Source organism: Bidens hawaiensis, unplaced genomic scaffold (assembly GCF_021521415.1).
Source record: "Bidens hawaiensis isolate Kalapana, Puna unplaced genomic scaffold, B.hawaiensis_p1.1 tig00003902_1, whole genome shotgun sequence".
NCBI lineage: Eukaryota > Viridiplantae > Streptophyta > Magnoliopsida > Asterales > Asteraceae > Bidens > Bidens hawaiensis.
Window position 1 is genome coordinate 1900557 of NW_027491226.1, and position 16393 is coordinate 1916949.

The following is a 16393-nucleotide window of genomic DNA, read 5'->3' on the forward strand; positions in this document are numbered from 1 at the left end:
CAAGCCAGCTCACTCGCTTGATCAGTAATGTGCTAAAAGTAGTTATATAAAAACACGCTAATCTAGACACTAAGTAATAAATTCTAGACTCTTAAACTTAACTAAACTACTAACCGGCAAGTGAACCGGTTGACTCTAGTACAGCTAAGTAAGTCCGGATATCGAACACACGAGACTCTTTAAATTACGTTTACTAGCTAATTAGACTCGACTACAAAACACGACTTATTATTTATATTTGTTTAAGGGGGTTTTTATTTAAAATACTAAATTAATACTATAATTAAAACTAATTAAAAAAACAAGTAAATTAAACGAAAACAAAGTTTGTTATGAAAATAAGATGATGATGAGAAAACTACCCAGGCTAGACTCCCCTAAATTTCGGTAATGAATTGACTCGGGAAAATATTTAGTTATGGACTGAGATCGTAAAATAGACACTTAAAAGAAAAACCAAATAGGACCTCTGACCCTTCTCAAGAGAAAACCTATGGATTTCTAACAAGTTTTAACGCACACCAGTATTAAAAATCAAGTTCACTTACGGTCACCCAATTGTTTACAATTTAGTTCCTTTATACGAAATCCTACCTTACAGCGCGGAAATCAAAGGCAGTTTAATATATCGAATTGATTCAATAGACAATAACTAAATAATCAAACCTAGACGGACTCCTTACGAAGAACTAAATCTAGCAAGATCAAATAATAAAGATCTGTCGATAACCTAGCACCTTACAGCTATTTAGGTTAGCAGCACACTTAGGTTTATTTGATTAAATAGTATTATTCCTATGATCTTATTCGAAATCAATCACAAAATAATCAAAAACACAAAGTAATTGACCTAATAGCAACCTATCATAATGACAAATAATAATCAAGACAACTATGGAATAATAACAATTAATCAAACAATCCTAAATATCCATACGCATCAATTTAATATAAGTAAACCTTTTACTAAATCATAAAAACCATAACGTAAATAAATCCCAAATCAAAACACAACGTCAAAATAGGTTCATCATAAGCCTAGGTAGTCTATAATGTTTAGCCTAGCATCTTAAAATCAAACAAAACAATAATAGACGAAATCATGACGAAAATAAATAAGAACGGAAGATTAAAGGCGATAAAACCCGTGGTCTTCGTTCTTGAATGATAAGCACTTCGCCGGCTAATTCGTAGCCTTCAAACCCTCGGAAATATCCTCTCTTGAGCTCCCAAATTTGTCCAAAACGACCAGGGTATTTAGGTTATCTTTATGGTTGAGTTTAGAGGTGTTTAAATAGGTTTTCTGGGCCCAAAACAGGTAAAAATCGAAGTTTCTGGACTCAAATCGCTGCCGCGCCGCGCGACGGGGAGCCTGATGTTGGCCGCGCAGCGCTCCGGCAAAGTAGGAGGGGCCGGTCTGACCGGTCCGGTTTAATTCTGATGCGGTCCGGTTCGTTTCCTAATGCTCCGGTTCAATTCTGATGCGGTCCGGTTCAATTCTGATGCTCCGGTTCACCGGTTTGGCTTGTTTTAGCTCATTTTTCGCTCTTCTTAACCACGATAAACCTTCGGAACCTACATTATTCAAATAAATTAGTAATATACAAATTCTAATAAAAACCAAACAAAACTAATAAAATATTATATTAAATATACAAGGGATTTATATATATTAAGCATTATATCAATCAGTAAGGTCTTATCCTATCATTTCTAAGTTGCACGTCTGATATTTACAATTTCGATGAAAGTGCTTATCTCATTTTGCTTGGTGAACACTCACCATATACATGTGACTTCCTCAGATTTATTTTACAGGTAAAGTTGTTCATTTGTACTATTCATGTCACATAATGGGATGATTTAGTGATCAAACGCTGAAGCAAAAGTGTGTGCTTCTGCTTTGGTTATTGTTGTTACTTTAGCCTTATGGATTGGGGTCATCGAATACCATCAGTCGTAGACGTCCAATACACCATTTTTTTTATGTATTTTGAATGTTATGTGATGTCATATATCCTTTTAGAACTTTGCTTTTAAATATTTTTGTTTACGTTAAAAAGTTAAAATCAAATAGGTTTAATCTTTTCATCTTTATCAACGCCCACATTTATCAACCGATGCCACCTCATTGGCCAACCTTAATATATATATATATATATGGTTAAGTTATCATACAATCATCCTTAACTTACAAAAACGTACGCGAATTACGCTCTAGGTAAAAACAAAACGCTCAAGGCAAAAACAAAACGCTCAAAGCCAAAAAAACAAAAATGCTCAAAGCAAAAATACAAAAAACGCTCAAGAAATCCATAATTAGCTCAAAAGGGGTTTCGTGAAGAAAAGTAAAAAATTGATCGATTAACGATCCAAATATGTTTTTTTCGGCGAACCAATGATTAATGGGATATATATTGACGATTTTAAGATCTTGTGATGTGATTTCATTGATCAATTTCATGAAATAGGTATTTTTGTACGTTAATGTACATTAAGGATTATTGTATTCTATCTTTTATCTCTCTCTTTCTCTCTCTATAATATATATATACATACATACATATATATATATGGGTGGGTTAAAATAAAAAGAGATAGTTTTTTAGGAATACTAGGAATAAATCATAGCCATTGGATCATGTTAATCAATGGTTGAGATTTAAAATTAACAAAAACCGACATAGTTTCCTAGAATTACTTTTTCACCATTATAACCGACATAGTTTCCTAAAATTATTTTTTTACCATAGGTTTTAATGCCAAATGTCAAAATCTATTGGTTCTTACCATTCATAGGAAACTCTTTATTCTTATTTGAACTCCTTTATATATATATATATATACACACACACATACATACATGCATACATACATTCATACATACATCTACCTATTCTAATAAAGTAAAATAAATATGGACACTTGTCATGTTTTAGTTAATTCTCACAATTTTTTTCCCTCCAAAACTATTATACCCTAATATATGTAATAAATAAATAATTATTCACTTTTCTTTTACACTATATTTATATAATATCTATATATTTTTATAAATATAAATATTAACATATTATTTTACTATATATTTCAAAATACTTGGTGAATTCCAAAAATCAACAACAAATCATGTTTCTCAAATGAAAATTGTTTCGAGTTTTTTGTGGAAGTTAAATTTGATTTTATGGGTCAAAATTTGGTAAATAGATTGTTTGGTACAAGTTAACTACATTTCGGTTAAAATTTGTTACGGGTCAAAAATGAAAATTTTGAGTATTTTAAAAGTTTGAGAATGCAAAATAGATTTATCATCAAATTTGTTATGAGTTCAAAGTGTTGACTTTAAATTGACAAAAGTATGAAAGTTAGAATTTTAAACATGATTCGAGTTTCAAGTTTATTTTTAAGGGCATTTTTTGAAATAATCAAAAGGTTCTGTATTTGACAAATTGACTATTTTCCCTCAACTATTAAAATTTAAGAAAAGATTGCGAACGCTTTTGACATGCCACCCCCATGCCTGTCGATATTTCTAACTTTTATCAAATTTGAAATATTTATGTCAACATTAATTTTTCCTTCAATGGTGATCAGAACATTGTATGTGAAGCATTTCATGCAAAACTATGCTCAAATGAAACAAAATATTCACAAAATTGAATGGGTTAACATGTTATTTTTTATGTTATCATTATAACAAAGTCGAGAAGCCCTCTGAAACTTATCAATATTTTTTTTATGGTGTAGCTTAGGAAAACATAGTTATTGAAGAACATTCATTGCTACAATTTAATATCATACTTTCCTTTTATGGGTGAAAAATTGATAAATCAATAAAGGTAACGCCTCTTTTGTATTTAGGCTGAGTTGTTAGAACTACTATTGTATGAGAAGTCTTATTTTCAAAATTGGTTCATAACCAAAATTCTTTCAATTATACATATATTACACCGAGAATGAATTTTTCAATAGAAAGAAGCATTTCCGGGTACGATTTTGTACGGACATTTTTTTATTAAGTTCATTTAAAAAATCATTTTGTGATATAAATAAAATCAATTTATGTACACATTGTATAGATACAAGCATAGATGTAATATATATTTTTTTCATATACGCTATGTAATTATTTCTTTTACTTATAATTTTATAATTTGATTTATCCCGTATGTGACACGGGCTCTAAAACTAGTTATTCTAATAAAATAAAATAACTAGGATACATGTCACTTGGAGATTAATTCTTAACAAAATTTTCCACTCAAACTATTTTTTTATTATAAGTGAAACTTATTTATGTGATCAGTGTAATTAAAACATATCAATTCATCATTTAATCAAATAACTAATTTCCTAAATTATAAATATTAAAAATATGCGGGTATTTATGTCAATATAATAAAAATATTTATATCTTTAATAAAATCATATCTTCCTTTTTTATTTATTAAATCAATTTATAAACAATTTTTAGTGTAGGGGATGAATATGATAAAAATTAATGAATGAAATTTATAGGTCTAAGAAGATAAAAACCAGAAAAAATTATGAATTAATAGTGATTAAATTTTCACGTATTCGTTCAACCTTAATGGATCCATGGAGTTCCCATCCATCTTTTTCAAATCTGTAACACAAAAGACAATATGGTTTTTGAATATGTTTTTTGAGATGGCAAAATGATTTATAATTGCAATTCATATTCACACGAAAAGAAGTACTGAAAAACATAAACTTACAAAAAATGAGGCTACATTACTAGTGCTATAAAAATACCAATTTGAATTGGCTCACATCATATGTGGTTCCTTAAAACCCATTCATGCATGTTTAATCAAATGCTTGAGTAGCGGCCAACACATATAAAAGTCACATCTTTTATAACGACCTGAAGTTATAGTAAATGAACATTATAATTCTTTAAAACTAAATTCCCAATTACATATTAAATCCCCTAAATTCCTTCATTTGCATGTATGATTTATGCATGTATGATTTCTTAGAAGGCATACCAATACGTTGGTTGTCGTTATTCAAGTAAAACTAAAAAAACAATGAAAACGTTTGTTGTCATTATTCAAGTAAAACTAAAAAAGCAATTGCATATTGGTCAGCATTTTCGCATTGCGGCGATATATTCTTTTGGTTCCATTTTGCAGATTACACTGAAGAGACGTTACAAAGTAGTTATTTGTAGCATAGCCAGTCATAGCTTGCACCTGGAAAACAGATACATAGTAGTATGATATCACTAGTAAATTTCATATCCGGAAACAAACCTAATAGATCATGATCGAACCTCTGGACATAATCAAAGACGATGTATCTAGAATACCTTTGTTACATTGTGAGAAATCATCTTATTTAGTCCTAATTCCACCTACAAATTAAATGCATCAAAATCAATCAACTAACACACATTCGTGCGCGCGCACACACACACAATTAAACCCATATTTGAAATTTGATCAACTACTGTTAGGAGAAACAGAGAAATCAATGTAGGATGCTCAGATTCGGGTGCAAAATACGTGCAAACTGAACTGTGTGTAAGAGTTGTCATAAATATTACATTTAAGTCAAATAAACAATAAATTGACAACATATATAAACTATAGTATGCTGGAACATGGATGTAAATGGATTTTAAAACATAAACCCATTAACATGTCGCATTCGTTAATTTCCGCACCTGAAACCCGACCCATTTAAGTTTTCGTCTCATATATTATATATATTTATTACGATTTTCGTTGCGTGCCATTCAATTTTATTTTATTCGTTAATAATTTTTCTTAATAACTATCAATTAGGTGCAATTTTAACCCCCATAACTAAATTTCAGCAACTAGTGTGCCCATCTCTTAAGACCAAGGACCAAGTTGTAATTAAACCAAAGTTTTTCCCTCTTTCTCCACCTCCATCGTCATCAACAATGACCCCATCACCATACCATATTTCAATCCGTAAAATCCGGCCTAAATCAACAAAATTGACATTACCAAATCATTCCTTCAGAAAAATCGCATCTTCATTGGCACCTTGCAGATTGAAGTTCTGAGAATACGGGTGAGACGGTTGATATGTGTTGGTGCGTCTTCATCTTCATGGCCATGAAACTGATTGTGTTGGGTGAGAGCGGCCATGATGTATGTAACACCCCGGCTAAAGCGGAAACACCTGAGTGTGACATACAGATTGCTCAAACACACGTGACACTATTAGGTGACCGTAGTAACATTATTTCATTTAAATCTTCATGTAACACAAGTTTATCAAATAATACAAGTTGTAACAAATAAATAAACAAATGATAAGTTATTCTTTGAATATCCTATAGACATGCTATGTGTCTTCTAACTTTCATCCTCGTATCTTTATACCTGTAACATATGTATAAAATAAAGTCAGCTACAAAAATATAGCTGGTGAGCTTCCACAGTTTAAATACGTACGTAAAAACCATACAACTCATGGACAAGTGATAAACGAGCAAGTAAGTCCTTTCCAATTGGCAACAACCAACGTACTCGGGAAATCGCGCAAGTAAGGTCCTTTCCAGTTGATAGCAATCAACGTACTCGGATAATGAGGCCCTTTTCCACTCGATACAAATGGACAGGAGTGCAAAGGGCGTATGATCATACTTAATGAGGCTTCCCAATCGTGCAAGTAATATTCGTGCAAGTAATACAAGTAACACACAAGTCCATATACGAATTGTAGTTTTGTAATAGAAGTGACAATACTTGAATTTTAATATGGATACATATGCTACCCCAAAACAATAAAAAATATTAAAAAGGGGTGGTGAAAAACTCACCTTGAAATTGAAGATAAACGTTGCAATGAAAACCGAAAGCACGATAACGAAACCGAAGCGGTCGAATATGCGTTAAAGAAATCCGAAACGATTGAACTTCTCGAACTATAATTAAAACAAAAGCAAAGTCTAACTATCGGGATTGAAAAGGTTAAAATTATTTTGTTAACGGAGTTAAGCATTATTTAATGTAACTTTTATTATTTTATTGCATTTTTATATTTTAATAATATTGTTTAAGCTTTAACGGGTTTTAACGATTTAAATTAATATTTTATTAACTTAAAGCTAATACGAGAATTATGATATTTGAGAATCACGGATTTTAACTATAGTTTTATCTCAAAAAAAACTGATTATGTTTACAATTTATAAAAGGTAACGAGCTATAGTCAACGAAACGGAAAAATAAAATAATTTTATCGGGTTTAATGAAGGTGAACGTTAGTTTTTAGGTGAAAAATGTTAAACTTAGATTTATACATAATTTATTTATGTTAAAATGATTTTATTTGATTTAAAATAATTTTTAATAATCTATTTGGTTTATTTAATAATAAAGACGACTTAAAAGAATTCGGTTCATTTCCGGTCGGACCCGGACTCAACTTTAGGTTGGGTTCGTTTCCGACATGGTAAAAAGTATTATATTTTAGAGAGTGAGATGAAAAGAATTAGTTTTAGATGTTGGATAAATAAAATAACTAAACCGAACCGAATAAATACATAAGCAAGTCAAGATCGTTTTTGATGAACTACACTAATGTTAAATAAATAATATAACATTAAGTTTTAAACGACACAAACAAGCAGAAACTAAAAACATACCCGGAACAAGAACTTAGATAATAAAAGAAGAAATCTTGAACTTCACGGTTTGACTTCATAAATCAAAGTAGGTGAAAATCAACAAAATGAGAAAATAACAAGAATCTTTTGTAAATTGAGTTGTGAGGAAATGGGAATGAATGGAGCTCTATTTATAAGTGAAGTGAGCTAGAGTTGTTTCAATTGTATTAAATTGGTCAAAATACTTAATGGGTGATGAATGTCATTTAAAACTTGTAATTGGTCATAAAAATTAAATTGTAACCTACAATTTATATTCAAACACATTTATTATCATCATAAGGAATTTTGACCAAGATTTAAATGTAGTAGGAATGTATTTTTCTTCATCTTTTAAAACCAACTAAGTAAAAAAAATGTGACATAATTAAATAATAATAAAAAAATGTACTTTGGTTATACGTAAGTAATGTTATCTATGCGATATTTGAATAAAGTGTATATAAATATATAAATATATATATATATATATTAGTAATGGTTAATATGTTTAAATAACTTTAGGAAAAACTATTACATATGAAATATGTAACATATGATTGTATTTATAACTAAATGGATCACCTCGACTAATAAAACGGATTAGTTTTCAAAATATATTTACTCTTTAGTCCTTGAACTTTGAGGTACAATCTACATGAAATAGAATTTATATAACTTGGATATTTTTATATTTTACCCGCACAGTTTGCAAATTGTTTTATCTTTAAAACATTAACTTTCGTTAATTGCGCAAAATGAATTGAAAGCGACAAATGATAACCGTAAATCCTCGGAATTCAATACGAATAGAAAATGAAGGTATGATAAACGACGAACAAGAGTACATTAAAATGAAAAACCGGGTCGGTTTAACGAACACAATACTAACTCAAAAATGACGAATCACTTGAAGTGAAACTTAAGAATCTTTTAATAATATATATATTTTTATATATTTATAAACAAAAACCAAAAATTTGAAATGGGTCGGGTTTTCAGATTTGAAAAGTAACGAATGTTACAATGTATGAAGGGATCTACCATGAATTAGGGTTATCGATTTCGGGAATAACAATGGGCGAGTGATCTCCGGTGAAATCCTTGAAGGCTTGCTGGTGGACGGTTCGGTTGTTGTTGGCCATTTGATTATCGGGAATGTTTGTGGGACTTGATGGTGGTGAAGTTTCTTGTGATGATTATGTTGATCGATGAACTGGTCTCGGACTGCAACACAGGTGGTCCTTGCGAACGAAGATGTGGCATAAACCTGAAAAACACACAAGACCAAATGAGTAGACTCAATGAAACACTAAAATAAAACTAAAAAATATAAACTAAATAAGCTAAACTTAAAATTAGACTAAAATTAATTAGACTCCTACGACTCAAAATGAAACAAAACAAAACAGTATGCAGCAAGTAAGTCCAATCAAAGCTAATAACACAATCGCCAAGAGTCTCCGGCAACGGCGCCAAAAACTTGATTTGTTAAAATTAGTTATATAATTATTAACTAAAATTACACTAATCTAGATACTAAGTAATAATTCAAAACTCTTAACTTAACTAAAACTACTAACCGATAAGTGAACCGGTCGACTCTAGTAAAGCTAAGTAAGTCTGGATATCGAACCCACGAGACTCTTTAAATTACGTTAACTAGCTAATTAGACTTAACTAAAATGGCACGACATTTTGTTTATTTGTTTAAAGGGGAGTTTTTAATTAAAATATTAAGATCATACTATTTTTTTATAAACAAATTAAGAAAAACAAGTAAATTAAACGAAAGACAATTTTGTTGATTTTAAATCAGATGATAATGAAAAACTACCTATGCTAGAATCACTTAAGTTTCAGTTTTTAGTTAACCGAGAAAATATGTTGTTATGGAACTGGGATCATAAAATGGATACTTAAAAGAAAACCGGAACATGACCTCTGACCCTTCTCAAGAAGACACATATGGGTTTCTAACAAGTTTTAACGCACATCAGTTTTAAAAATCAAGTTAACTAATGGTCACCTAATTAATTATGAACTAGTTCCTTTATACGAAATCCTACCTTACAGCACAGAAATCAAAGGCTGTCTAATATATTTAAGTGACTCGATAGACAAAATTAACCAATCAATCATACAGACTCCTTACGAGAACTAAATCTAGCAAGCTTGATCAACAAAGAACTATCAATAACCTAGCACCTTACAGCTATTTAGGTTAGCAACACAGTTAGGTTTATTGATTAAATAATATTATTCCTATAATCTTATTGCAAATCAATCATAAAATAATCAAAAACACAAAGTAGATGACCTAATAGCAACTTATCGTATGACAAACAATAACCAAGGCAACTATGGAATAATAAAACTCATCAAACAATCCTAAGTATTCATATGTATCAACTCAATATAATTAAACCTTTTACTAGTTCATAAGACCATAACGCCAAATAAATCCCAAGGCAAAATCAAACTTCAACAAAGGTTCATCACATTTAGATTGTCTATGAATTTTAGTCAGACATCATAAATTAAACACAATAATCTCAAAGGAATTCATGGTGAAAATAAATGAAAACAGAAGAAAATAGATGATAAAACCCGTGATTTTCGTCTTAGATCGATATGTACTTCGCCGACTAATTCCTAGCCTTCAAACTCGTCAAAACACGCAATCCTAAGCTCCAAGAAACTCTAAATTCGGTTCTGGTTCACAAGGTCTCTTTAAGGTTAAGTATAGAGGTAGTTATATAGGTTTCTAGGCCCAAAACTGATCAAAAACGAGGAAGGTTCTGGAATCTAGAGGTGTAGGCGCCGCGCGGCCACCACACAGGCATGTGGTCGCGCGGCGCAGCATGTTCAGGGGGAGGAGGCCTGACCGGCCCGGTCCGGTTCAATCCTTATGCGTTCCGGTTCGTTCCTGATCCTTCCGGTTCTCCATTATGGCTTGTTTTAGCTCGTTTTTCGCCCTTTTTAGCCACGATCAAGTCTCGAAACCTACATTATACAAATATGTTAGTAGTATACAAATTCTACATAAAACCGATCAGAAACTAATAAAATATTATATAAAATACACACGGGATTTATATATGTTTAGCATTCTATCAAGGACCTAGGAAGGCTTAAGTACTTTCTTGGAATTGAAGTACTAAGATCTAAAAGGGGTATTTTCATATGTCAAAAAATATATATTCTTGACCTTTTAGCAGAGCAGGAATGATCGACCGCAAACCGGCTGACACACCAATTATGGTTAATCATAAACTCCATATGGAAGAAGGGGGGAAACTGGCAGACAAAGAAAGATACCAACGCTTGGTAGAAAAATTAATATACCTCTCACATACTCGTCCATACATCGCATATGCAGTGGGGATAGTTAGAAAATTTATGCATCAACCTCAAGATACTCACATGGAAGCAATATACAGAATTATCAGATATCTGAAAGGGGCAAGAGGCCACGGGGTTCTCTTCCAACAAAATAATCACCTAAAAGTTCAAGTGTATACTGATGCGAACTGGGTAGGGGACAAAGATGATGGAAGATCAACATCGGGGTACTTCACTCTTGTTGGTGGAATTTAGTCACATGGAAAAGAAAAAACAAAAGGTTGTAGCATTATCGAGTGCCGAAGCAGAATTATGAGGAATTGCACGAGGCGTGATAGAGATCCTATGGATATGTAAACTTATGACAGAAATTTGTTTTCTTCAAACCAAAGCTAGTAAAATCATGAGTGACAACAAGGTCACAATACAAATTTCGAAAAATCTTGTCCAACACAATTATACAAAGCATGTAGAGGTCGATAGGAACATCATCAAAGAAAAACTCGAAGCAGAGATTATAGAACTTCCATTCGTCTGATCAGAAGACCAATTAGCGGATATATTAATAAAGGCCGTCAACGGGAAAACATTCAAAAATTGTATCAGCAAGTTGAGTATCGGAAATCCTACTACTTAACTGGAGGAGAAGTGTTAGAAATAAAAAATAAATATAAATTCAAGGAGTAGCTTTTAACAGCATTTACTTATTACCTTTCTTGAAAGATTTGGCAACCAAATGACAGCACCCTCATATGACCATTTGCTTCATCAATCAAGGGATTCATTTTTATTTTTTTAATGTATTTTCTATGTTTAGAGATAAGGCCCCCTTATGTATATTAGTTTGTTTTCTTTCTCTGTAATTGACACAAGTAACACACAATACAGGAACATTTTCAAGCATTTTCTTTATTCTCAAAATTACAAAACAACACCACTCCATTATTGCTCCTCCTAGCAGCATGCCTACCACCGATGCAGCCCTGGACACCACCTCATAGTCGTCTCCATCATACACTGCAACCACCTCCGTCGTCGCCACTAGCCACAGAAAAAATACAGAGCGTGAACCTATTTTGATACTTTTTTCTAAAACGACTCGTTTCAACCCGATTTTACTTTGACCACAACCAATTTTAACCCTAATCACATTTACTTTTTTCATTATTTTATATTTGAGATATGATTTTTTAATTATTTTTTTGAGGGGTTCTTTATTTTGCCACAATTTTTCTCATCATTCTCATTTTTGTCCCCGTTTGTAGAATAATTTTCCTGAAAAAAAGACCAGATGACAAGTTAGGAAAATTAGTAAAAGAGGATTATAAAATTGTAACGTAGTTTTTTAACATATATATATATACATATAATATTCCAGATAATTAAGTGAAAGCAAATTAAATGGCAAACTAACTAGGTCAAGACGTGGAGACAAAAGATATTTCAAAAAGAATATCCCAATCAAATAATCATTGACATATGAACGCCGAAGAACCTATATGATAATGACAACAAGGAAGAAAAAACAAATCAAGCTTCAGCTTTTTGGGAAGGAAATTGCATTGACACGCCAACCACGTAGTGATCTACTTAATTAATCAAGCCTCAACATTTTCTACACATTCATGCTCTATATATAGACTGCATTTCTAAATTCGAGAGTACCTCAACATCTACCAACTTATTAAGAATCATTATACTCTTCTAAGGAGAAAAAAACATGGGGTTTTCGCACAATGCATTAATCATAGTAGCAGCATTGTTTGTATTTTGTATGTGGGGAGGGCAAGTCACATCTCGAACACTAAACGAAGAGAATATGAGACAAAGGCATGAACAGTGGATGGCTCGTTATGGGCGTGTCTATAAAGATGATTTGGAGAAAGAAACACGTTTCAAGATATTCAAGAACAATGTGGCATACATAGAAGCGGTCAACATTGCTGGCAACCGTGCGTACAAGCTGAGTGTCAATCAATTTGCAGACCAAACAAATCAAGAGTTTAAGGCTACTCGTAACGGGTTCAAGTTTCCATCTACACCAAGATCGGGTCAAACCACCCCGTTCAGATATGGAAACGTGACCGCGGTTCCATCTAGCATTGACTGGAGAAAGAAAGGAGCCGTTACCCCGGTCAAAGATCAAGGTCAATGCGGTAAGCCATTAACAAATTCCAAATTTGAAACATTTTCTTTGTTATACTGTCTTTTTATATATATATATTATTATTATTTGCTTTAAAATTAACAGGTAGTTGTTGGGCATTTTCAACAATCGCCGCTACCGAAGGAATTACAGGAATAACCACGGGTAAACTGATTTCACTATCTGAGCAAGAACTTATGGATTGTGACAGGAGTGGTGAAGACCAAGGGTGTGAAGGCGGATACATGGATGACGGGTTTGATTTTATTGTTAAAAACAATGGGATCAACACGGAGGCTGCGTATCCTTACAAAGCAGTAGATGCCACTTGCAATACAAAGAAAGAAGGGGTTGCTGCTGCCAAGATCACCGGACATGAGGATGTGCCCGTCAACAGTGAGTCGGCACTCCTGAAGGCTGTGGCTATGCAGCCTGTTTCGGTTGCCATTGATGCCGGGGAGTCTGACTTCCAGTTTTACTCAAGTGGTGTTTTTACCGGAAGTTGCGGTACTGAATTGGACCATGGGGTCACAGCTGTTGGGTATGGAACCACTGATGAGGGCATCAAATACTGGCTGGTGAAGAACTCATGGGGTACGGTTTGGGGTGAAGAAGGTTACATTAGGATGCAGAGAGATGTTGAAGCTAAGGAAGGGCTGTGTGGTATTGCTATGATGGCTTCTTATCCAACGGCTTGATACTTGTAAATATAATCACACATGTACACAAGATGTTGAATTCATGTAACTTGTCCATTTTCATCGTCATATACATATGTTTTCAGCTGTGAAATATTGGGTATGTTTGTAAAAAGTGATCATATTGTGCGTTTTTTATGTTTTTAGGTACCTACGATAGCTCATATGGAGTAGTTTCTGCAACATCATTAGTTACAGGTACTAATGATACATTGCATAACTGAAATGGTCTACATTTGAATAAGTGACATCAATACTAAAACCATATTAAAAATGTTGCATATGCAGGTTTATTCTCAAAACATTGACTTATTTGCACATCTCTTAATACCAGACCTTCATATTCCCCTATGGTTCCATTTGAGAGGTCTAAGGGTAAAATGGTATTATAACAATTTGCTTATTATCATAAATGGGATTGCTACATCCGAATTAGACATAACAGTTTCAACCAAAACATTCCAAACTCCAAAATATAGTTTAAAGGGCTTCATGGCAAGAAAAATATAATCTAAAAATTGAACCTGATCACTATTTTTGTTCGTTTGCCCGTCGCTTTATTATAGTTAAACATCATAGGTTCAGGGAAAGAAAAGATGTTAAACTTTTGAATAATAAACTCATTAGTCATTAGTCCTTACATCATGCTTTAATGTTCTCTGATAAACATATTTAGTCAAAATACAATTTACAGATGCAAATTAAATACTTGGAATTGGAGCAACATGAGTAAAACAATTGTACAACAAATTAACAGTTTAACATCACCAATTGTCTAACTCAATTTCAGCATAATCATTCATTCATTCTAGTTTCGACTAATAAACAAACATATTCGATCAGAATATCAAATTTAAATGAAAACTAAGCTTATTGGGTCGGGTTAATGGATTACAGAGTTATAAAGTAGCCAAATAGGCTGTGGCTGGAAACGGAGGAAAGCCACGCAGAGGAGGAAAACGGCAGCCGACGGGGGAGGGAGGCAGCCGGCAGGGGCTGCGTTCGGGCGGTGGGTCAAAGCAGATAGAATTAAAAAGTTTGTTAACATAAAAAAATGGTCCAAATTTACAACACATTCTTAAACTCGGAAAAGCCAACCGTATAGCAACAAGATTTATAACAGCAACCAAAATATAGAAGTCAATGATATAGTAACAACATTTATAACAGCAAGCAAGCATGCAACCAAAACGTAAAAGTCAACGTACTGAATCAGTGATAATCCACAAAACTATAGTAAGGAAAACTTTTGCAGTAAAAGGGACTTCAGTTCATCAATCAATAACAGGCTAACAGCAACATCTCTTCTTAATCAATCAAGCTGATCAACAGAAGGAGCTTCTTCTTTAACATCCTTTTCTCCTTCTGATTCCTCTTTATCTTTAACATCCACCTCATTTTTCTCCTTTTGGTCTTCTGTTTGACCTGAGCCCGACGCGGATCCTGAACCAGAAGTCGAACCAGCTGACAAGAAGCCAACTAGCTCAGTAGTTCGAGATTTCATGCCCTCCATCATCTCAGTGAAACTCAGTTCTTTAAACAACAAATCCATATCCTCTTCTGCTTCAGGAGATTCCCCGGGCTGAAACAATATAACATAACAATAATAATCAACATCTCCAACCAATCGAGTTTTTAAACAGATTAAAGCTATTACCACAAACACTTGCGAGTAAATCAATGAAGCAGCCTTGACAACATGTGTCTTGGGACCATATATGTACATTATTCTCTCATCTTGTGGACCACCAGGAGGAGTTTGATCAGTCATCTAAACATTCACACACGCACATTTTAATAAGCGTTTTTGGACTTGTTTAATTGTAAGTCAATATCTGCAAATAGCATAGCAGACCTGCAACCAAGCACCGGACACTACCTCCAGCGCCAGGGCCTTTTGGCCATTTACCCCAACGAGACGTTCAACCTATATACATAAAAGGAACTCAATTAAATAACAGACCATGTTAATTTCTTGACTGATAAGAGTGTAGATTTGTCACCTGGTCCATGCTGAGTCTAATTTCATGCTTATGGACAGTTGGTGGCATCAGAATAACTGGAAAAATCGGGCCTTGATATGTCTGCATACAACTTTACAACGTGTGAGCATGAGTCCGTGGTCAACAAATACGTAAACTTGACATATAGAATGGTTAACCGGCCTTTAGGATTTTGTCTAGAATGAGTTCTTCAGCCATTTTAACTTGTTCCTCGATACCCATTAAGTCAAGAAACGATTGATAATGACTATTAGATTCAGAATTAGCTACTAGCCCAATTGTGGATTTTGTCGCTTTGTGAATTTGATGCAAAACTGCACAATCTTTTCCAGCAGCTTTGGAAAGCTGTGAACAGATAATATTATCAATAAACAAGGAAAACGGGTATCTTATCAGTAAATTTGTGATCTAACATACTTCTGCGTTACGAATCCGGTATACTCTCCTCTCTAGTTTTGCTCCTGCAGCCATTGCCTCGGCTACATGCTCAACTTTCTTAGTGTCATCTTCTGATCATGGGAAAACAAACTGTTATAATGTGCTCATGTTG

At 33.1% G+C, this 16393-nt stretch overlaps 2 protein-coding genes across 2 annotated transcripts in view; one reads left to right on the forward strand and one right to left on the reverse strand.

Moving 5' to 3' along the window:
* Window positions 1-12662: 12662 nt before the first annotated feature.
* Window positions 12663-13850, forward strand: LOC143624623 (senescence-specific cysteine protease SAG39-like). The gene is made up of 2 exons (XM_077095206.1): window positions 12663-13152; window positions 13248-13850. The coding sequence occupies exons 1-2, from the start codon at window positions 12717-12719 to the stop codon at window positions 13838-13840; spliced, it is 1029 nt and encodes a 342-aa protein (XP_076951321.1). The 5' UTR covers window positions 12663-12716; the 3' UTR covers window positions 13841-13850.
* Window positions 13851-15151: 1301 nt separating this feature from the next.
* The window catches only part of LOC143624665 (zinc finger BED domain-containing protein RICESLEEPER 2-like), a 53526-nt gene continuing 52284 nt past the window's right edge, over window positions 15152-16393 (reverse strand). Inside the window, exon 10 of the mRNA XM_077095237.1 lies at window positions 15152-15422. Coding sequence (XP_076951352.1) covers window positions 15153-15422 — 270 coding nt within the window. The 3' untranslated portion in view covers window position 15152. The remainder of the gene's footprint in view (window positions 15423-16393) is intronic.